The sequence below is a fragment of the Eleutherodactylus coqui genome, chromosome 1 (assembly GCF_035609145.1).
Source record: "Eleutherodactylus coqui strain aEleCoq1 chromosome 1, aEleCoq1.hap1, whole genome shotgun sequence".
Taxonomy (NCBI): Eukaryota; Metazoa; Chordata; class Amphibia; order Anura; family Eleutherodactylidae; genus Eleutherodactylus; species Eleutherodactylus coqui.
Window position 1 is genome coordinate 136,358,132 of NC_089837.1, and position 24,359 is coordinate 136,382,490.

Genomic DNA, 24,359 nt, shown 5'->3' on the forward strand with positions numbered 1-24,359 from the left:
TCCAATGTGAACAATGTCCACAACTTGTTTCAAGCACAGTCCAAGGTCTGAGGAAAATCTCCCCAAAAATCAGGGAAATACCTGTCAGCATTATCTTCCGTCTATGTCTATGAGCTGCACAGAGAGGCTACTATACGATAAGGGTATGTTCATAGATTGTGGAAATGCTGTGGATTTTCGGCAACAGAATTTTCCAGGCAATATGGATGAGATGTCAAGAAATCTCATCCACAAAGTGCGAAGAAAATCCGCAGTGCAAGTTCCCCTGCAGTGTCTGATTTCACCTGAGGAGCTGAAATTCACATCAAAATACGCATATAATGCTAAAACATTAGTCCTCTGCTCCACAAGCTTTATAAAGCCCTTTGCCATAAATTTTGCTACTATTATACTGGGAGCCCACAGCAAAATCCTACCCAGACAGCAGCAGTGTCCGCGCATACCTGTCATTTTTGTTTATCTGTCCTGCGGATGGACCCGGGGGTCACTGTAATACATGCACAGTACAGATTTTTTTCTTCAAAATTTTTTTTCCCAGCGTCATTGCTAAGCGATGACGTGGAATCCACGACCTGCCTGCAATGTTAATTGTGGATGGACTGCGGATCGGACGGTTTCCATTGACTTCAATGGAAGCAGTCTGTGCGGAATCTGCACAAAAATGGAGCATGCTGTGATTTTTCCTCCGTGAGCAGAAATCACAATTGATTTCCCCTCATGTGCAGGAATAATTGATTTCCCATAGCATACTATGGAAGGTATTTGCTGCGAGCGCCCGCTGTGGATTCCGCAGCAAAAAGTCCACCTGTGTGCAGACTCAATGTACTCATTTAGAGTTGTACAATAAATGTTCACTATTTTTGATCCGATAACCTTAGTATGTGCTCATTGTTTTTCAATTCCGGTGATTTACATAAAGCCATTGACTGTGTAGCTCTGGCTGCAACACCACCCACACACAATCTCTGGGCTACTGCTACCATACTTGTACCACATACCCTAAGGGTGCGTCCACATGGAGAAGGTCGACTGCAGATTTTTCATGTGGATATTTCATGCAGAAAATCTGCACCATTTACAGTAGCAGCAAATTTGGTGAGATTTAAACAAATCTCAACAATATACTGTGGAACTTGACAGGTGGGGTGTATTCTGAAACTGTGGCATCTCAATTTCTGTAGCAAATTTTCAGCAGATACAATGTGGATTTCTAACTATGACACGTCCCATGTGGACATAATCACTCTAGGTACAAGCAGCAACCCTAAGGGTAAAGTATATTATATGCACAATACTGTTAGGGTGGCTGCCCGTAATGACAGTGATTATGTACTCATAATATACACACACAGACTAATTGTAAAAAAATAAAAAAAATCAAACACTAAAAACAGTTGACGTAATCGAGTGAAACTTTCTCTATGTGATTGTGACGTTGATATTAGAACAAAAGGGTAGTTTATTGCACCCTTGAAGGGAGACTCTAGTACCCTGTTGTACCACCTCTAGCTGGTATACAAGATGTGATACCAGTGGGCATGGAGGTATACAGATTCCGTATCATATCTGTATTGGTGATGGATCCAGGGACCGGGCAGGCCACAGAAGTGTGGCAATGTTGTGGATGCCTTCCTGTGTTCTGGAAAATGCCTCCTTGAAGCCCTGCCATGAGATGAACACATGTGGCTGTAGGATGTCCTGAACATATCGCTGACCTGTCATTGCCCCTCGTACCACTACTAGGGGTGACTGACTGTGGTATGCAATGACCCCCCCCAGGCCATCTCACCAGCAGTAAGGGCAGTGTGCTGCTCCACAGCAAAGGCAGGATTTAGAGGCTTACCCTTAGAACTTCAGACTCGAACATAGTCATCATCAGTGCCCAAATTAAACCTGGATTTGTCACCGAAGACAACCCGGTTTCACTCTATGGTAGTCCAGTTTTGTTGTTCACGGCATCACTGCAAATGGAGGTGATGGTGGATGGGTGTCAACGGCACTATACATAATGGGCACCGTAAACCAAATGTCCTTCAGCTAGGAGCCTGGAAATGGTTCCGACAGAGCATGTAATGATGGTGCCACCGGTCTCTGGATGTCAGACAACAAAATAGTTGGAGATGCTCATGCTCATCGGACGATCAGACTATCCTCTGTCAAGGGCGTTCTGAGCTTGGTGCCCTCGCGCATCCACTGGTACCTACACCTCCTAACGGTCTGGTCAGAACAGCCAGGGGACAATTCATTGATACAAACATCCAGCTTCTCACATTCCAATAATGCCGCACTCTCAGACTCTGGTAATGAAGCAAAATTTCTTAGTGTCGTAGAAGCGTCTAGTGGTCAACAATCTCTACACAAGTGGAAAAAGAGGTCAATACACACAAATAGCCTCTGAGAGCCTTTTTATAGGCCAAGGATGGAACCAGCTTTAGGGCCTCAGGTGACAAGACCTTTCATCTAAGAATGCCACATCTCTCATCATAGCTTGCATATCTGCATGAGATGTAACTGCATGTCAAGTGATACGACAACTCCTTCTAGGTGTGTGTGTGTGTGTATCTATCTATCTATTTGAAGCATAATGCTACATTATGGAACTGGTGATTAAGTTTCCTAAGCTCTAACCGAAAAATAAATAAACAGGTCTCAGGGAGCAGTACACAAAGAATAAGCCAGTGGAAATCCGTCAGAGCCGTTGCTAGGATTTTCAGAATCACCTGTTTCCACCAGATAACTGAGCAGTATATATATTTTGCAGGGCCTAGGATGGTTATTTAGCGATTATGGTTATATGTTTTTATATGTGTTTACACATGAATGATCATTTTAATTACTGATAAAACACATTCACTCCTTTGTGTGCTTAGTGTCCGCACGGCACAGTATAAAACACAAACAAATATATTCTGTACCTCATAGGGAATTGTAAAGCAGGAAGCAGCGTTTAGCAAATTAGTGTCAATGGTCTCCGTAATCACTTCCAGCTGCAGCTGTTACAGACACTTATAGGGTGTATACAGGTAGCTAAAATACCAGACCCTTATAGTTACAGCGTTAATATTTTGTCATTCAAGCAGACTATACTATGCACCGAGAGCATTGCTATGAATGACGATCTTACGTAACATATACTCATCAACAAAAGAAAAACCAAGGAGTTGTCGGAATCGAATGAAACTTTGAGTGTAAATGTAATGATGATATAAGTAAGTGATAACAATATCAGAGTGAAATAATACGTTTATTGGGAGAAACTGTACGATTCCAAGAAGTCTCTAGTACCCTGTTGGGCCACCTCTAGCCAGGATACATGATGAGATATGGTCAGGCATGGAGGCATACAAGACTAGTATGTTATTCTGTGGCCCATTTGCCAACAGATGTTGCAACTGGGATTCTGAACCCTGCACACTTGTAGGCTGCTGAAGCCAACATCCCAGCAGGTATCATAAATGCTCGATCATCAATAAGTCTGTCAAATTGGCAGGCCAAGGAAGTATGGCAACCTAGCAGAGGCATTCCTGGAAAACCCTGGCTTATGTGGCCAAGCATTATCCTGCTGAAAAATGCTTGTTGGAAGCTCTGCCATGAGAGGCCACAAAGGCTGTAGGATTTATAGCATATATCGCTGAGCTGTTAGTGTGCCTCCTACCACTACTAGGTGTGACAGACTGTCATATATGATGGCTCACCAGACCATCCCACCAGCAGTTGGGGCAGTGTGGTGCTCCATAACAAAGGCAGGATTAAAGCGCTCACCACAAAGCCTCTGTACTCGAACACAACCATCGTCGGCTCCCAAACAGAATCTGAAATCATCACTAAAGACAATACGGTTCCAGTCCATAGCAGTTCAGGTTTCTTATTCATGACACCAATGCAAATGAAGGGGATGGTGTTGGGGTGTTAATGGCAGGACACCAAATTTCCTTCTGCTACGTGCCTGGAAATGGTCTGGGCAGAGACAGGGTTCTATAATGAATGTGTCTGTTGTATCTGTTCAGACTTGTCAGAGAATCAAACGATCCTCTCTACTAATGGTCTACTAGTCATTGTCACTGCCCATGTTCCTGTCATCCACACTTACACCCTGAGCGCTAAGATGGCAGGAGCTCAGGAAAGTGACTGACTTCCTGTAACTGCAGCTATTACAACAATGGGGTTGCAGTGCTGTATCCGAGTGGTGGAGGGGTAAGTATAGCTCAGTTTAATAATTTACCTCAGACAGCCATATTGAACAGGGTTGTCCAGGAGGTGCACTTGTGCAGCCTTCGAGGAGCAGGCCGTCAGATGAGATGGTAACCTTGTCACAGGCTCTACCGTCTCCTCCCTTAGGGTAGGTAGGGACCCGACCTAGTTACCGGTGGCGGTGCTTGCAAAATCAAGAACTAGGGTTTCCTAAACTCTGGTTTGTCACGCGTGACGCCAATGTTCCGTCCTCTGCGGTGAAGCTTGATGGTTATATAAAATAGTCCACACACAAAGTATCTTTTCTTGAGCAAGAATCAAGAACGTTCGGTTACTTTACTTCATCATAATCAACGACAACAACCCAAACAATTCTCACAGTGGCGATGCAGGGAGGATTCACGGGGTACTCTACAGTCCTAGTTATCTGCAGGCAATAGACTCTCCCAGTAACTCTCTTTCTTTCGCTGTCTACTAACATTCACTGTTTCCTCTCACTCTCCGGCGGCTCATTTATTTCTTTGGATGCAAGCAGTTCTTTCGTGGCTTCTATAGGTCCGGGCACACACATTCCTGTTAGCAGTCGCGGTGGGAAGTTGCTCTTGAAGGGTAAGCCCAAGCAGGAAGGGAACACCATCTCTTGGCTTCCTCCATCTCTCTTCACTACTCAACTGACCAAATGACCAACTAACGTCACTCTACTTGCCTTTAGTCTACTACTGCACTCCTTTTGCACTCCCTTGAATTGCCTCTTGCAAACACATATAACAAGCAACATCACGTGACTACACATGCTACATACAAAATGATACATTTCCAGACAATACAGGACATACCAGACGTTAACCCTTTCAGTCCTGCAAACATCCACCACACAAGCATCTGATGCACTTCACAAATAAGACACTGATAAGAGACAGACATAAAACATTATGGAGGGGCCCCACTGACTCTGGGCCAATACACTTGCAAACCTACTGTAAATTACAAACACCAGGCTGGTCTGCATACAACTCTGCAAGAATCCAGATCATATGAGACAGTGAGAAATGTCACCATTACTGCTGCTATTTTACGCTGAGTTTATGACTTCTGTATCAGATTTAGTTAGGCCAGTTTCGCACATAGTGGAAAATATCTGCTGTAAAATTTTGCACTAAAATGCGTAATCCGTACACTATTTGGTTTTGGATTTTAGCCACGGATTGGATTTCACTCATTACATTGAAATTAATTAAATCGGTTGCAAAATTTCCACAACAAATAAAGCATGCTGCAGATCTGATAATCCACAATATGACTCAAATCTGCAGCAGAATTTTTCCCATTAGTGAATGGGGTTTGTCAAAATTCTGTTCGCTAAGATTGTACAGTATACAGTTGTGGAATTTTGGTGTGGAGAAGACTCTACAATTAGTGTGCAACATGGGAAACTGGCCTTATAGAGGAGAAAGGAGAGGTTTGGACATGTAGAAAGGCAAAACTTATACCTCCTGCTTCTTCCTGCAAACGCTGTTCTTCCTCTCCTTGTACAATATCATTGTCCATATTATCATACTGAGCTTGTTCCCTGAAATTACAGAAAGAAAAGCTGATTATGTAGAGTGCAAAAAAATCAATTGTAGAATCAAAAAGACCAATAGTATATATCATTACGACTGTCTGGAGACATCCATTATTTAGGGATGAAGAGATGAATAAACCTAGTGGGCATAGCTCACCATCTAGTGCCCATCCTCTCCATTCTGAAGCATGGGTGCGGAAGAAGATCCACGGGGAAACAGACACTAGATAAGTAGTAGTAGTATTTCTAACCTCAGCCATAACTGTCCAGCCATCTCCACCCAACATGCAAAAACAAACAAATATAAGCCTTGGAGTTCAGGTATTCCTCTTCCTTCCTTCTGTATTTTCCATAAGTGACAATCTAAAATGCAGCCACGACAGTTCTTCTAAGCAGAGGCGTAACTTAAAGCTTCTGGGCCCCAATGCAAAACCTGTAACAGGGCCCCCAACTATAATGCTTTATTCATAGTACTGGGCTCCCTATATGGAGAAGAGAGGCCTTATGGGCCCCCTAAGGCTCCTGGGCCCGGGTGCAACCGCATCCCCTATAGTTACGCCATTGCTTCTAAGGGTTGTCACCTGTTGCAATAGCTTTCTATGTCTAATCTGCCAACCAATGACAGGCACTGTCAGAAAACCGGACTCTTGAGACTGCGAACAGCACCATAACTTAGTTTATGGTGCTGTTTTGAGGTGATGGTGTATATTGCACAATACATTACACATTTACAGCAGGTCTAGGGCTATGTAGGGCTATGCTTTTCAAGCTTTATATGTCAATAGCCGTTTATTATTATGCATTTTAATAATTGACACATCCTTAGTTTTGAGTAAACTATTGCACACCTTAGCTTCTCTGCAATCTGCGCCTTTTTGTATTTATTTTGCCGCTCTATCTCCAGTTCATTGGCATGTATCTGCTGCTGCCGTAGAATATGTTCTTGAAGTCTATGCTGCTGCAGCGACTCCTGTTGCTTGTGGAGATGTGCGGCTTGCTCTTCTTTTTGGGCGGCTAGCTTCTGCTGCTCCAACTGCTCCTCATAGAGAGATTTATACTTCAGCTGCGGCTTAGGGGTCTGATCCCTCTGGGAAGAAAAACAGCAAGTACTTACACAAGTGACTGAAATAACTTACACCTTTGATCTCCTGTAAGTGGCTCCTGAGACCCTGCATGTGGCTCCATAGTGGTTTCTTTCTGTAGGTACTTCTGGATCAGAACCATTTATAGGAGAATTCTGGAGAATGGGCAAAATTTCCCTAACATTTCTGTCATTATTCTAAATGTCTATTATTTCCATATTAATCATTAAACTGAAGTCCAATACCTTTTTTGCCGAACTGCTGCTTTCCAGCCAGCTTCAGATTTCCACAATGTTATTTGAAATGGTCACTGGGAAGTGCCAAATTTACATCTCCCACAATGCCCCACTGCCATTTACTGATGCGTGGGCATACATAACTGTACAAACTGTGTCATCAGTGCAGAATTCGAAGGCACTGAGCATACAGGTCATGCCTACTGGATACCAATGGAGAATTTCCCTTTAAACTAGATTCCAGTCTGCTCAGCTCCTCCAGCTCTATACCATGTTGACCAAAGATTGGACAGCATTTTCAACGTGACAACAGTTGTTCCGTGTAAACATGGCCATCATCAGGATGACCGGCAATAATTTGCTCACTAGTTGCTAGTGGTTTCAGCTCACCTAAAAAATAGTCACTGGCTGATCAAAAAGTGGTCTGATGTAAAGTTGCAGTTGTTTGAATTTGAATGACCTGCGAACGAATTTGCATGCAGACCCACCCTTTGAATGATCTCTTGGTGAACAACTAATGAAAAATAAGCGCTCTGTGTAATACAGCCATTTGTTTGCTTCGGTAACCTTTCTGAGCGACAGTTGCTCAGTATAAAAGGCATGTGTTAAAGGGGTTTTCTAGTCAAATACTATTGATGACCTATCATTAGGTCATTAACCCTTTCCAATCCACTGTCTGATGTCTAAAGACATTCTGATTAAAGGCTGTACAGCTCCGATGTCGGAAGACATCCGGCATGGTATTCTTACTGTAGATTACTGGCCGCTCCGTTGTCAGGGCCTCTTCGGCATGTCCCATACTGCAGTGCTGGCTCTAGACAGCAGATGGCACCATTGTATAATGGCAGAAAGAGAAAGCCCCCTAGGAAACCCTGAATCCAAAATTGGATTGCAAAGGGTTAATAGTTGATCATCCGGCGTCCGCTGCTCGGAACCGCTACCGATCAGCTGTGTGGGTGCATGTTGTCAGCGCCATAATAACAGAGGTTGGAGCTGAACAGCTTGTAACTGCAGACATGGCTCTCATTGAAATCAGTGAAAGCTGTGCCTGCAGTTACAAGCCCCGGCCACTACACAGAGTTCGGCGTGGAGGCTTCCACTCTGACCACTGTGTTATTGCAGCGCTGACTGCATACACCCAACTCAGCTGATCAGTTGGTGTCCCTAGCGACTGACCCCAGACAATCAACTATTGATGACTTATCCTGAGAATAGGTCATCAATAGTATTTTACTGGGAAACCCCTTTAATGCACATTATGTCACACACTATATCATCTTAAGTGTCAAAAACACACGTTTCCACAGCTCATTCCATGTGTGAACTGTAATCACTAATGGTCAGCTCTTCTACATTTGGATATGAGGAATAATGCAAAGAAGCAACTAATTCCAAACCTTGTAGCAAGCAGGACAGCCAATGTACTTGTAAACTTTAAATATTGTTGTAAACTTTTTTTTCCTACATATTGTACAAAACCGGGCAGCGACACTAACAAACGTATACACTCGTCATATGTTTGTAAGTTAAACTGCAGCTAGTCTGTTTCCGTACTGGCGGTATATTTCTGTAATTCAGACCTTATATAGGGGTTTCTCTGGACATAACCCTTCTGACGGAGCGCAGTGCTGTTCCTCACCTCAGCATGCAGCAGGTTGGTCTCCTCCTCCCCTTCTTCATGTACTGCAGGTTTCTGATCATCTTCTGACTGCCTGTGTTGGTCTTGTTCCTCCTGCAATTGATCTTGCTCTTCCACCAAGCGTTCTGGCTTCCCCACTTGCTCCATCTCTTCCTCCTCCAGCTCTTTTTTATGTTCGTCTTCCACCTCCACGGGATGCTCTGTGGCTGGACCAGCTTCCTGCGGCAGGCCAGTGTCCTCATCTGCCTTGTGAAGTTCAGTCCTCTCTGTGTCCTGATGTTCACCCTCTTCATTAGCAGCCCGTCTCAGTGTGACTGTGTCTTCATGTCCGGCCTCATGCTGAGCCTGAATGTTTATCTGTAGAGTCCAACACACTTTCATTAGCAAGAAATATGCACAGATCTGTAGAATCCCATGCTAACCACATTCGCATTTACGTCAACGTAAAGCTTTCAGCGCAGTGCTGTATTTAGTTCTAGGCTCGCAGCTTACAGAACAGGCTATGGACGGACACGCTGCAAATTGCAAAAGATAGATATCCTTGCTAAAGATACAGATAAATTAAATCTGCACACTAGATAGAAATAGATGTGTATTCATTAGTAAGAAAAAAAAAAAAACAAAATCGCAAAAGTTAATAAAAATATAAAAACCAACAGAAACATTAAGCAACAAAAGTGAATTCATAAGAACAGAAAAATCCTTAAAATAGTATAAATAGTAAATATTACAAATATTCCAATATACGGTATTGGACCCAAAGGACATTTGGCCTGTTCAAAGTATTATAGGGGTTTTCCAGAGATCCCTAATACTATCTTCATAATAGATTGTCAATATTCGATTGGCAGTGTCCACAGTGTGAACTGAAACGCGTTCTCTACATGTTTCTGTGATCAAAGCACAATTTTTAATAATACAACAGGAATTTTGCACACAATTATGTATTGCCGATCTTTTGGATGTATCTCTCATAAGAAGCCACAATGACCGGAAGGCTGTTTACTCACCTGTGAGCATACCTGTGAAGCAGACCAGCATAAGGTGGGAGTTTACTTATTACTTCTGAGAAGTGGACCCCAGCCAATCAACTATTGATAACCTATCCCGAAGATAGTCATCAATAGTATTTCCCTGAAAAACCCCTTTAATAACTAGCAAAGGCTTGCCAATCTATTATTTTTCATCAATTTTGTTCTCTAGACTGCTGCTCAAATATATTTGGAATATGTGCCACATGCAGAACTTCATGGTCTTATGAAGATATCGGACTGTCACTCATTCCCTTCAAGAGATAAATTGTGGATATTGATGCTGTTAGTAGTTCCATTCCAGGGGACTGCCTCGGGCAGTGATGGCGAACCTTTTAGAGACCGAGTGCCCAAACTGCAACCTAAAACCCACTTATTTATCGCAAAGTGCCAATACGTCAGGGGGCGGGGCTTATCACGACATATGATTTTACCCCCGTCGTTCTAAAAAGGACAGGGCCGCTTCAAAATAGACAGCGTGCAGATTTTGACTGCTTTTTGGATGCAGAAATACTGCAGAATGTCCTCAGGGGAAATTTCTGTGGAAAATTCTGCAGCATTTCCGCATCCAAAAAGTAGTCAAAATCTGCACGCTGTCTATTTTGAAGCGGCCCTGCCCATGTCTGCCACATGTAAACATTACCCACCACACAGCAGCCCCAGCGGTAATAGTGACACCCCCCCAGCAGCCCCAGCGGTAATAGTGACCCCCACCGCACAGCGGCCCTTAGCGGTAATAGTGACCCCCCCCAGAGTGATAAGAGTGACCCCCCACCACACAGCAGCCTTAGCGGTAATAGTGACCCCCACCCCCAGCGGTAATAGTGACACCCCCCAGCACCCCCAGCGATAATAGTGACCCCCACCCAGCAGTAATAGTGACCCCCACGCTGCAGCAATAATAGTAACCCCAACCCCACAGCGGCTCCAGCGGTGATAGTGACCCCCACCCCACAGCGGCTCCAGCGGTGATAGTGACCCCCACCCCACAGCGGCCCTAGCGGTAATCGTGTCCCCCACCCCACAGCGATAATAGTGACCCCCCCCCCTCAGCGGCCCCCAGTGCATTAGGGACACCCCCCAGTGGCCCCCAGTGTATTAGGGACACCCCCCAGCGGCCCCCCAAGTGCATTAGAGACGCCCCCCAGTGCAGTAGTGACACCCCCCCCAGCGGCCCCCCAGTACATTAGGGACACCCCCTAGCGGCCTCTCAGTGAATTAGGGACACCCCCCCAGCGGCCCCCCCGTGCATTAGTGACACCCTCCCAGCGCCCCCCCCCCCCCCCGTGCATTAGTGACACCCCACAGTGCGCCTCCCGAGACCCACATACTTACCTCCCCCTCCTCCTGTAAGCTCAGCTCCTCTTCTGGTCAGCGATGGTCCCGGCATGCATATTAACTTTTTCTTCCCCACTTCTGCCTCAATAGGTAATTCCCAGCAACCTGATTGGTTGTTTGGTGAATCAGCCAAACCAAGCAACCAATCAGGTTACTGGGAATTGCTGATTGCTGCAGAAGTGGGGAAGAAAGTGTTAATATGCTCCCGGCACACATTCTGACACACACGCTGCTGGACACCGCCCCCTCCCGGCGGAACCAAGTAGTAGGAGACGTCGGGGCAGGGGGGAGGGGGATTCCAGCTGCAGACTGAAGTCAGTGTGTGCCGGGATCAGCGCGGCTAGCAGTGCCGTTTGTGAATGCCGGCAGGGGAGCCGCGGCCCCTGCTGGTATTCACAAGTGGTGAGCGGCCGATGTGGCGCGTGCCAGCAGGGAAGGCCCTGCGTGCCGCCTCTGGCACGCGTGTCATAGGTTCGCCACCACTGGCCTAGGGGAATGAAGTATAAACAATCACAAAAAATGGCCGTTACTTACTGACTGAGGAGTGCATATAGATGCATCCTCCTCTTACCATGCAGGTAGCTGACTACCAAATGGAGGAGCCAATAACACCTGTGAGGGCACCGATAAGACAGCCACTCACACTGCCTCTTGATAATGAGGGGGGTGGATGCTTGGCGTACACTCCCACACATAGTGGATGCAGGGTGCCAGACCATTCTGATATATGTAGTTCACCATGCAGACCAGCAACCTATTAATGACGCCATGATAATTCGGCGGGTTGCCCTGCATATCCATCAGTGAACCACATTGGTACTGCCACCCTGGGCTCCCCCTGGAGTCTTAATGCCACACTGCATGTGAATGATAGATAATAAATGCAAGGCATTGGTTGGATGTTGGCCAAGATACATGAGCCCACTAACCACTTCACGGTTCCTTGCGTTGTAGTGGGTCCCTACACTAGTATAAATGCATCACAGAAGGAGAAATAAACAATTAAAAAGAAATCACAAAAAATGGCTGTTCACTGATGGATATGCAGGGCAACCCACCGAATTATCATGGCGTCATTAATAGGCTGCTGGTCTGCATAGTGAACTACATATATCAGAATGGTCTGGCACCCTGTATCCACTATGTGTGGGAGTGTACACCAAGCATCCACCCCCCTCATTATCAGGAGGCAGTGTGAGTGGCTGTTTTATCGGTGCCCTCACAGGTGTTATTGGCTCCTCCATTTGGTAGTCAGCTACCTGCATGGTGAGAGGAGGATGCATCTATATGCACTCCTCACTCAGTAAGTAACGGCCATTTTTTGTGATTGTTTTTAATTTTTTATTTCTCCTTTCGGGAATGAAGTATAGGGGTATTTACCCTTTCGATAAGTAGCATTGGCTAGACACAACAGGTAGTTGGTTTAGTGAGTTTTCGGGTGGATATCCGAAGGAAGCTTGGGCAGAACATCTGCCATATGCAACAAACTGCAGAAAATGTAAGCCCTGTTTAATGCTATTTCAGACAGAAGAATTCATCAACCTAGTTGCGTTCTTGCAGCAAGAGGGAATAGGAGACTGTGGTCCTCTGTTCAGGTGACTGATGTGGCTCCATGCTCAGACCCCCGCAGATCTAGCATTTATCATCTATCCCATCTATGGGTGATTAAAAGGGATGTCCGATTGTGATTTTTTTTTTTATAAGTGGATCAAAATCTGTTAAAACAATAAAAGCAGTGGCACTTACCCATCCTCTCATTTGGCGATCCAGCACTGCAGCTACCACTCTCCACCTGGTCTTTGTATAGGAAAGGCTCCAAGCATCTAAGTGGTAATGCCAGGAGAACAGTACAAGACCGCTGCAGTGGTCAAGTGGTAGTCGCTCCTTAAAAAAGCTGCAGCGCTGGATCACCAGGGAAGAGGACGGGTAAGTACCGCTGCTTTTGATAGATTTGGATCATTTTTTTTTTTAAATCCTTTCACGCCCGGACAACCTCTTTAGTGCATCTGGGTGGAGTACTCATTTTAAAGAATGCTCACACAAAGGGTATATGCTGTGGATTTTCCCCATGTTTGATCCACAGCACTTATAGTAAGACCCATGTGGATGAGAGTTTAACAAATTTCATCCAAAAGAGGGTGGAAAATAGTGTGCTGTCTGCAGCAGAAAGGTCATGCAGTGTAGACTGGAAATCGGCAGCATGTATTGACACAATGTATTCTGTGGATGTGCAGCTCCTATTTCATCTCTACATGCCAGGAAGGGAGATCTGCGTCAAAATCTTCACCAAAATACAGATTTAACACATGAGACGTATGTGCACCAAAATCTGCTGTGTGAACATACCTTAAAAGGGATTATGCCACAAACAATGTTGATGGTTTAAAAAAGTGTGCCTTATATTTCGTATTTAAAGGGGTTGTCCAGTCAACCAGATATAGAGCAATGTTTGGTACTGAAGTATACAATAAACTTACCAAAGAGTTTTCATTTTTGGCCCTGACCCTCGTTGTGTTTGATGGTCACATGAGTGCGGCTTTTTATTGTTGCAACATAACATCCTTGTCTGCCAATCACATTATCTTAGTGGTATAGCAATAGGGGTGCATAGGGCGCAATTGTGAAAGGGTGCATAAATTAGGGGGGCCAAGGGTTCCCCTTTGCCTCTAGCATTGCTGGGCTTCGCTCCAGAGGTGTCACAGGCATTTTATCCTATTTTAGAACTTATGACTAGGAGAGAATGTAATTAACAGGTATAAAGAGTCTAACTTTGGCTTGAAGGAATGCTGCCTTCCAATAGGTGGCACTGTGGAGTATTTATTTCATCTCCCTTATTTGCATATTACCCAGAGGAGCATAAATGGCCTTTTGAGTCTCCTCACTCACCGTGTAGGTGCTGTCCCGGAGGAGAAAAGATAGTGTTTCTGACCTCTCTAATGTGTATGCAGAGGGGATAGGAGCTGAATTTTTGCACCTGGGTCCATGAGCCTGTAGCTATGTCCCTGGATAACGCTCCCATCTTGCCCCCTCCACCCTTTTAAAAGAAACAAAAGAAACATGATAGAACGTTTCATTGTAGACAAACTGCCTGCTCATTTCTACAGCCGTGGCATAGAGTGTGCTTGCATTGTAGAAAGGAGGCGAGCAGGTGCTGCATTACCCATGCAGACAGCTATGTGACTGATGATGTTCCACCCAAGGGCGGGCAAGGCAGAGGGGAGATCATATGGTTGATACGCTTTGCTGCAACAGTCAGCATTGTGCTGAGGTGGGACATGAATGTGCAATCTCTCTGCTCCCCATTCAATCTGGTCTTATAGTCAATACAGAGGCAGGGTCAGCCTTCGATGTGTGCGACCACGTAGGGCAATCACTTCTCCAAGATCAAGGGGGCATTCCTTGGCTCAGCTGCTAAAACTCTGGCTGGTGGTAGGGGTTAAATTCATTAATACACATTCACACACTGGTCTGAGTCTGACACGGGGTCTCTGTGTGATCTTGCACAGCATAACATTACTTGAAAAGGCTCCTTCACAAGGAGCGACAAATTTCCTCAAAGAATCTGAAGCGTTTTTGAAAAATGCTGTGGATTCTAAATTCAAAGTAAGCCTATTTTTGCGGCGGATTTCAACCATCGAAATGCAAGGGTTAAAATCCACAGCAGATCCGCAAATACAGTAACCAAATGTGCACCATTTAGATGTAGCTTTGGCCACTGTGGATTTATAGAGTATTTGCTGCAGGTTTTCCGTTGTGGAACGCCCGAAGCAGATATGGCATGTGTGAAGCCACCCAAAAGTGTCTGCGTGCCCTTTATGAAATACACGGATGGGAAATATGCTCCGCATGCATTCACACATAGCGGATTTGCTGTGGATTTGCAACAGCAGGATAACCTGCAGCAAATCCACACCAACAACTTATGTTAAAATCTGCAACTTTTTATGGATTTTGGTGCAGATCTGTAGCAGATTTCACTCCTTCATCTACTGTGATTCTGCACCAAAATACCTGTCAAAGTCCACAAAAAATGGTGGATTTTCTGCAAATTTTTTGGGCTGCAAGTCCACCACATGTGAACATACCCTAAGGTTGGGCCAGTGCTTTCTGCTTGTTCCGCCATTACCGGCTAGCCCCTGTCTGTGCGGCGCTGTGCTCGGCTTGGCACAGGGCACCATCTAACCTAAAGCCGGTCCTGCACAGAAGCATCCTTGCTCTAGTGAGTAAGATCCTCTGCTGAATCTGCAGTGGCTTCTCTGCTTGTCAGGCAAGGTGATAAGCAAGAATAATGGCCTTTTCCTCCTCTAACAAGCAGAGAGGAAACTTTACAGCTGCTTTATTAGTGAGGACAGCAAGATGTTCATGCCACGCAATACCAGGGAATCAAGAGGACTACTCTGCATGCAGCTTGGTGAGAATTTATTAGTACTAGACTGCAGAGAGAAAGCATCATGTAATACGGTGCTACATCCTGTCCACAGTGTACCCGGCACTGGGTATGAAAAGTGAAATTAAAGGACTTTCAAAACTTGTATTTTAAGCATGTAATGGCATACTACGAGCTCACTATGTGCATGCCTGTGCTTTGCAGGCTAAGAGGGTTCATGTGAAAACATCTTCTACTAGTGTTTTATTAAGTATTAATCCTTTCCAATCCACTGTCTGACCTCTGAAGACATTATGATTTAAGGCTTTACAGCTCCGATGTTGGAAGACGTCCGTCGGGGTTCTCTTACTGTATATAGCCAGCCTCTCTGGTCTCGGAGCCTATCCAACGTGTCACCTCATGCAGTACTGGCTTTAGCCAGCAGATAGCGCCATTGTATAGTGCAGAAAAAGAGTAAGCCCCCTAGGAAAACCAGGATACAAATGGGATTGGAAAAGGTTAATGTCTGTATATGGTTGACTTACCAATGGTAATTTATTGTTCTCTCCGATGTGTTGTCCTGTGATATGTCCGTGCAGGGCTGAAGCCGAAGGTCCTATTCTAAGCACTGTGGGCGGTGTGCTTTTCTCCGGCTGCTGAAGACTCGATACTTTATTCAAAGCATTTTTAAGTTGCAAAAACTCTTCTACTTGTTTCTAAAAAAAGAAGAAAAAAAAAAAAAAGTTTAATGTCTGTACGCCATGCATCTCCAACAGCAAAGTTAATCAGTTCTGTAATGCTATTTGCACATCCAAGTCAGGCTGACCCCCATACATCAATTTAGGCATCAGTGCGAAGAGCAATGTGCTAATTAGTGGAATTAAAACCATTCACTTAACCAGGGAAATTATAAACGAATGAATGATACATCAGATCCGCAGATGAGCATTTTACTTTCAGGCACAATACCAAAAGGAGCAACTGTCAAAGGGATTGCTTGGTTTAGGATTTATAGGAAATAAATTAAAGCCATGTAATCCTGCAGCCTGATGCAAGGAAGGTTAAATCTTCTTCAAATCTTGGCAGACTGCAAATTGACATATAGTCAGAAGGCAACAACAGTTGTTTTTCAGCATTCGAGACATGGCTGAGCAGTGGGTCATGAAAAAAAATAATGGCACATTTCTCCAAAGCAAGTATTCTGAGAGAGAGAGACGACATAAATCCAAAGCAGGGTGCCATAATCCCTTTAACATTTTCTTCCACTTGATATGAAAGAAGTGCTAAGCAGAAGAAGAAAGACACAGTCAAGTTATTAGGTCACATAAGTATTCAGAAACTGCACAAACCTTATCAACGGTCTTACAAAATAGCCTGGTAGTGACTGTCTCAGTGTGATGTATGTGACTAAAGCTGGCCACCAATGTAGATTACCCCAGCAATCCTCCCCCCCTTCCAGTTTTCATGAGCACGCATATATTTCCATTATCCGAATGATGACTGGAATAGGTGTACATACTTATACAGTTGTCAGATAGCACTCCCTTGCACTGCCCTGTTTTGCATTTTCTTGAAAGGGTTTTACAGGACTACAAAAACGTCTTCATAGAAATAGTGCCACGTCTCTTTTTGGGTTGCATCTGGTATTGCAGCTGTTGAAGTGAATGGGGCTAAGCTACAGTATTACAGATATCTTGTGCACATGTGTGGTGCAGTTTTTTATACTCCTGTGCAATCCCTTTTAAAGAAGCCGTACCAAAAAAACAACCTTTATCACATATCCATAGCAGAGGTGATAGTCTGATTGGTGAGGGTCCCACTGCTGAGACCTTCATTGACCCTGAGAAAGGGGTCCATTGTCCCCCTCTTCTCGTCACTGTGGGGTTGCTGGCTGCACCCACTAGCAGCGATATCAGATTTAACGGAGTGGCGGTTGCACGTGCATGGCGCTGCTCCATTTATTTCATTGGATCTGATGGAAATAGCCAAGTGCATGCGGGATTGCGGCTCCATTCAGCTCCTCCCTGTGGGTGTTACAGCAAGCCCACAATGAGGAGGAGGGGGCACAGGACCCCATTCTTCTTATCAGTGAAGGTCTCAGCAATGAGACCCCTACCGGTCAGGCTTTTGCACCTATCCTGTGGATAGGTGATAAAAGTTTCTTTTGATACAACTCCTTTAACTCTAGGTTTCCCACATACCTAAGAACAATTTTAAAGGAGGTCCTGCTCTCCATATTGTAACTGGTGGAGCAGGATAAAATCTGGTACAGCAAAATGTTTCAACGCCATATATGCCTTAAATGCTGGATTATTACTAAGTGTTATGTGTAAGGCCACCTTATGACTTTATCCCCCAGTGCAGTGAATCTTATCTACTGCCGGATGCCGCTATCACTGCCAGTGTGGATATACGCTGTAATGCTGCTATTAGAACAGAGACAGAAGGTCGTTTTCTACAACATTGGTCTAACAAGTAAAACACATTAGCGGATGCCACATTTCAAATTCTGTTTGGATTAGTTTTCATTCAGTGTGTTAACCCTCTCCCAGGCTGCACATGCATTTGGTAGCAAGTAGTAAAACAAAAGCAAAAGTATGCCGTTCCCTGATCCTTCATGCTTGTTAAAGTGTTATTTATGAGCAGCTCCTGATTGCACTGCAGCAGGGAGGACTGCAGTGGAGACTCCAAGAGTTAGACAAGGCCGATTCCACATGCAAACTGAGCAGCATGCCAATTTAACCGGAGTAAAGAATTGCGGGCAAGACACGAGGATTGTCCTTTTTTTTTGTCTGACCTGTGCGGCACTCAGCGCACTCTTGTGGTGGTCCAAGCTCATTACAACTTGTTCATATTGGGAGGCCAAGGTCTTATGCTGTTGCTATATTGAAAAAAGAATGCTTCGGTCATGAGTTTAGTAAAAAATAAATAAATAAATAAAAATGATGAACTTGTATACAATGTTTCTGGCAGACTTACAAAATGAACATCTGATGCGTTTCCATTTACAGATGTAGCAATAGTTAACATGACTGGTGATTACTCGATTTACAGCACTGTTGTACATTGCAGATAAGTGGTCATAATGTATTAAATATCAAGTTAAGGTTTCATACATCTATATTGTTAGTGCATTTTAAACACCAGTCTCAGGCCGGTCTCACACAGGCAATCCGGATTCTGCATGTGGGAGCCCACAGCAGAATCCGGTCCTGTCCCCGGTCGGCAGCCCTGCGAACCCTTTTATTTTCTGTATTGTGGATGACTGAGGTGGCTCACTGTCAATCATGCACAGTACAGATTTTAAAAAATATATTTGTTCTTCCCGCACCATCGCTAGACGATGACGCATGTACCTGTAGCCTACCTGCAATGTCAATTGAAGATGGGCTGCAGGTCGGACGGCTTCCATTGACCTCTATGGAAGCTGTCCATGCAGATTCTGCAAAAAAATAGAAGATACTGCGATTTGAAATCCGCTTGTGGAAATCGCAATCACTATCCGCTCATCTGAGTGGACATGCTAATGTTCTATTCTTTCAATGATCGCAGAATCCGCAACTGAAATCTGGTTATGTGAGACTGGTCTTAATAGGATCACAGATGCACAATGCGCCTAACATGTGAAGAGTTGCACAAAGTTTCATATATTAAGCACATCTTGGCACCTCCATGTGCCCAGTATGAAATGTACGCCAGGTTCCTACATAATTTAAGCCAGTTTTTGGTGTAAATTAGACATAAATGTGTTGGTCTGGGGCAGCCATGCCCCTTCTTGGCAAGCCCACATTTTGCAAGAGTGCTGCAAAAAGCAGAATAGTGTACTAAATAGTCTTTGTGACCCAATGTTACTCTGTGATACCTCATAAACTGAACCACTCCACTGGTATGAAGAGCTCCTATAATAATTGTGGACTCCATATATATTATCATGATGGACTGAATGTAAAATCAGATATGGAATTATAGGTACACATTTATGAATGGCAGGGTCTGAAAAGCTAAATTCAGTTCTAACATTATACTTTGGCAGTATTGAGCAAAATATCTGCCAATGGCAGCTGCTACAGCGATTACAAGTATAAGCATGGTAACTGATGACCCATAAGTCCATAGCTTTCTATTTCTTCTCATTGCACATTTGAGGAACCAGAAGTCTACAACCCTTCTCTCTAGATTCTGGTGGTGGTTACATGGCTACTCCTGTCCTAAGAGGAGAACTGGAAACAGCTGTCTCAGTCTAGGCAATGCTCTGTGAGCTAAATACATCTGCAGCGACTACATAAGGCCAAATGCCCACGGATCTGGCTTCCATTGCAGTCGATGGAAGCCATCCATCCTGCCATACACTGTGCTGTGAGCACAGAAGAAGTATCGCGGGAAATCACGTCACCACCCAGCGCCGGCGCGTCATGAGCTGCACTGCGCATGCTTGCTGGCAGTGACTCTTGCCGCGGATCCGGAAAGGTAAGTATAGGGTCTCTGGGGGTCGCCGGGTCTGATCCTGCTGCGAGATTTCTCTGCTAGATTGCTACCATGTTTCAGTTTGCAGTGCAGGCTGTTTCGCTCATACAGGAATTGTATCCACCTCTCAGCTAGCAATAGGACTAGTTACCTATGACATGCTGCCTCCGACTGTCCTCAGTCATGGAGTGCAAACTAATACTGTGCAAATGGTGAGGAACACAAAGCATGTTAGAAAGTTGTAAACACTTTTCTTTGTACAACACCAGAGAGCTGCTTTAAAAATGGGTACTTTGGGGAGAAAAAATTACCTAGAAATGTGCTGAGCGCTGTATAAAAACATTAAAATGTCATACTCTCCTCACCTGGTCCCTCATACCTACCATCCCAACAGTGCCCGCTCCAGCATGGCATTCCTACTTTTGGCCCCAGTGACAATGTTGTCCTTTAGCCAACTGATCCTGAGTTACGTACAGCTGATAATTGGCTGCAGTGCTCTGATGACCCTGTGAAAGGATGTCATTGCAGAAGTAGAGAACAGCGCAGGAATGGGAGCTGCAGAGAATCGGGTTGGGCGAGTATGACTTCATGTTTTTATATAGTGCTAAGCACATTTCAGTTTCTTTTTTTCCCCCCAGACTACCCCTTTAATATAGGATTCTGGCTGTATGTTTTATGTGCTGAGAACAACTGAAAGATGGATACTTTCTTATCTAAATAATTTTATTTTCTGCTTTATTTTAAAATATGTACAGCATAGCAAATGCAGTAAAGAGTAGATCTGCAGTGCAGATGAAGAGAGGTTTGCAATGGTTTAAACAGAATGCGTCAGCTTAATCATGCTGTTCAAACTGCAGGCATCATGTTATAGAGCAGGAGGAGCTGAGCAGATTGATATATAGTTTTATGGGGAAAGATTCAGTATAACTTGTGTTATATTCCTTTAGATCCCTGCTCATTCTGAGCTGAACAGTCCAATGGGCGGAGCTATCAGTGATTGACAGCTGTTTGTGTATAGTCATATACAGATAGGGGTCAATCACTGATAGCTCCGCCCATTGAACTGTTCAGCACAGAGGGCAGAGATTTAAATGACTAAAATACAAGTTATACTGAATCTTTCCCCATAAAACTATATATTAATCTGCTCAGCTCTTCCTGCTCTATAACATCATGCCTGCAGTTTGGACAGTATGATCAAGCTGACAGGTTCTCTTTGAAAACTGCACGATATACAGTAGATGATTCATTATTGATATATACCGTCATATGACCCGTTCGGTCATAATTCTTACCTTGACATCTTGTAGCTGGGTGTGGACATCTTGATGGGCTTTCCTCAACTGCTTGTTCTCTTCTCTTAGGTTATAGTTGCCTTCTGTCATAAGTAGTACATAGAGTGCAAATGAAAGTAATATTCATATAATTATTATATGCAACCACTAAATGTAGGTAGGTTGGCTCTCCATTCTATAGCTACTCTCTTAAGTCAAGCCCCTTGCAAGTTTATATGCAATACATATGATCACCATATGATGACTGTTAAGGTGCATTTACACACACAGGTGATCGCTCGAAATTGACAGTTCTGAGTGATCATTTTGCAAAGGTACTAATGGGCTAATCAGCCCTTTAGTACCTCATTGCATGTATTTAGAGAACAGCAGGTGGTCTGTTCTCTAAATACATCACTATTGTTCTCCAGTGGGACAGAGGCTGTTAACGGCTATTAAAAAATGCAGGCTGGGTCCAAATGACGATTTTCCTGCAGATCTGCTGTGGATTTCACTCCATTAAATTGAAAGGGGGAACATTTGCTGTGAAAATGCACAATTCAAGACACTTTCTGTATGAAAAAACTCTGCAGCATGTGGATAAGATTTGTTAAAATTCCACCCCCATGCCCGCTGCTGTAATCTGCTGCAGCGATTTACTATTCATTTGTCGTAGGACAGACTTGAAAGGAAGCAAATTCTATTGCCAGCAAGTAAGGAAAGACGGGATCTTTTAGGGTTATCTCTAAAGCAACAGGTTGCCTCCATCTATTATAGAACTCAGATTGTTAGATCAAGCCTGAAATAATAAGCAGCATTTACTGTCTCCAACCACAGAAATCACCAAATCTTCCATTATGAACAGAACTTTGAAGACTAATTTCTATAAAATGTCAGCAGTTTCCTTGTACAGCAAAAGAAACTTTTGTTATATTGCTTGGTAAGTCCCAAATTGCTTAAACTGTACCATTAGACATTACAATAAACGGCAATATGTTAAGAGGAATGGAGGTGTGTTGGGGAAAGATATGTCATTTAAAAATCGCTTATTTGCAAAGTTATGAATATATTGATTTCTGACAAATAATGTAAACTGAGACTGACTATAGCCCTGTGTTATGCCGGCTGCATACGAACGGGTGGGATTCCGGATCCCGCAGCTGAATCCGACCCTGTGCCCATCTGGCGTCCGCACGAACCTGCTTCTTTTTCACTTTTCCTGTACTGTGAACGGTCCCCACGGCTCGCCGTCGGACATGCACAGTCCAGTTTTAATTTTTTTTTTAATACTTGCTTTTCCTGTGCCATCGCGTGGTGATGAACGGGTACCCGCAACCATTCCACAATGTTATTGCAGAAGGGCTACAGGTCGGACGTCTTCCATTGAGTGCAATGGAAGGCGTCCATGCGGGGCCTGCACAAAAATAGAGCATGCTGCGATTTTTCCTCCGCAATCGGAAAAATCGCAATTGACTTCCACTCATCTGCAGGATAAAGCACTTTTTCATAGTATGCTATAGGCGGTATTTGCTGCTGAATCCGAAGCAATGCAAATTAGCAGTGTGCAGCCGGCCTAAATCTAGAGCAAAGCAGCACGCAGTTTGGCTGAAATAATAGTTATTGTGACCGTGAAAGACAACAAGGAGCAAAATAAAAGCATATGGAACATGTGACTGATAAAACCATGATCATCACTAACCTTTAAGTTTGGACACCTCTTGTTCCTTTTCTTGCTGCAGTCGTAGATACTTTTCCTTGTGATCACTAAATGTTTTAGTTAGATCTTCCCCTAGCTTCTGGTGTTCTGTTTGCAGCTCACTATGTTGCCTCCTTAATTCTTCATGTTGACTCTTTAAAAGTGACAAAATTAAAAAGAATAAAATCCATTAAATACAATCCCTTTAGCTGCCTTCTGAACTATATGAATATGGGCACATATATACTCTTCACCTAAATGGTCACCACAACTCATTTAAACAGGATAGCTAGTGTGATTACTACCGTGTTTCCCCGAAAGTAAGACAGTGTCTTACTTTCTTTTTATCCCCAAAAGCCAGACTATGTCTTACTTTCGGGGTATGTCTTATAATAAAAAAAAATCATTACTCACCTCCCCCGGCGTTCTGTCGCGCTCCGGCAGGATGTCGCTCGCTCCTCGTCCCCGGCGCAGCATTGCTTTCTGAATGCGGGGCTTGAAATCCCCGCCTCCAGAAAGCTAATACACACGCCGTCAGCCAGTTACAGCCATTCAATGACAGCATTGAATGGCTGTGATTGGCTGAAGGCGCACGTGGCTTCAGCCAATCACACTATTCAATGACATCATTGAATGGGTGTGATTGGCTGAAGCCACGTGCGCCTTCAGCCAATCACAGCCATTCAATGATGTCATTGAATAGTGTGATTGGCTGAAGCCACGTGCGCCTTCAGCCAATCACAGCCATTCTGTAACTGGCTGACGGCGTGTGTATTAGCTTTCTGGAGGCGGGGATTTCAAGCCCCCGCATTCAGAAAGCAATGCTGCCCCGGGACGAGGAGCGAGCGACATCCTGCCGGAGCGCGACAGAACGCCGGGGGAGGTGAGTAATGATTTTTTTTTTTCTACGGTATGTCTTACTTTCGGGGTACGGCTTACATTGGCCGACCCCCCTGACACCCCCGATACGTCTTACAATCGGGGGTGTCTTACTATCGGGGAAACACGGTAGCAAAAGTGCAAATCACTTTACCTAAAATTATGTTTTTGTTCTAAAAAAAAAAAAAACACCCTAAAAAATGCTGGAAACTAGGGCTGAACCTCCCTTCTAATTTGGTGTCAACTGCTTGTTTTCAAGTGACATCTGTCTCTAGCAACAGAGACACCAAGATGGAACACAGGAAATGTGTGTGTTGTGACTCATGCCGTCCATAGACGTTTATAGAGAGGAAAGGGGAGAAAGATGGAGAAAAGTAGAAAAAAAGAAATATGTGGAGACTCATACAGATGCTGCAGCAGCTAACTGGTAAGTGATTTAAAGCTACTGAGATCAAATCTACACTGCTGAGTACTTCTTTAGTTTTCTCCATGCTGATGGGATTTGTCTACATTCTATATAGAGTTTGCAAGCAGAATCTGCTGCTTGCTTGATGTGCAGTATATAGAAGACATCATAGCAGAGGTCTCCACTCACCAGC

The 24,359-nt window shown here is 44.2% G+C and overlaps 1 protein-coding gene across 2 annotated transcripts in view; it reads right to left on the reverse strand.

The window, feature by feature from the left end:
- GOLIM4 (golgi integral membrane protein 4) overlaps positions 1-24,359 on the reverse strand; it is a 111,308-nt gene that overhangs the window by 23,438 nt on the left and 63,511 nt on the right. Inside the window, exons 5-11 of one of the 2 annotated variants that reach the window (XM_066600750.1) lie at positions 22,885-23,035; positions 21,207-21,289; positions 18,245-18,328; positions 15,993-16,163; positions 8,713-9,069; positions 6,604-6,842; positions 5,682-5,761 (exon numbers count right to left, since the gene is read on the reverse strand). In XM_066600750.1, the coding sequence (XP_066456847.1) occupies positions 5,682-5,761; positions 6,604-6,842; positions 8,713-9,069; positions 15,993-16,163; positions 18,245-18,328; positions 21,207-21,289; positions 22,885-23,035 (1,165 nt within the window). The remainder of the gene's footprint in view (positions 1-5,681; positions 5,762-6,603; positions 6,843-8,712; positions 9,070-15,992; positions 16,164-18,244; positions 18,329-21,206; positions 21,290-22,884; positions 23,036-24,359) is intronic. The other variant, XM_066600758.1, reaches the window with a different exon arrangement.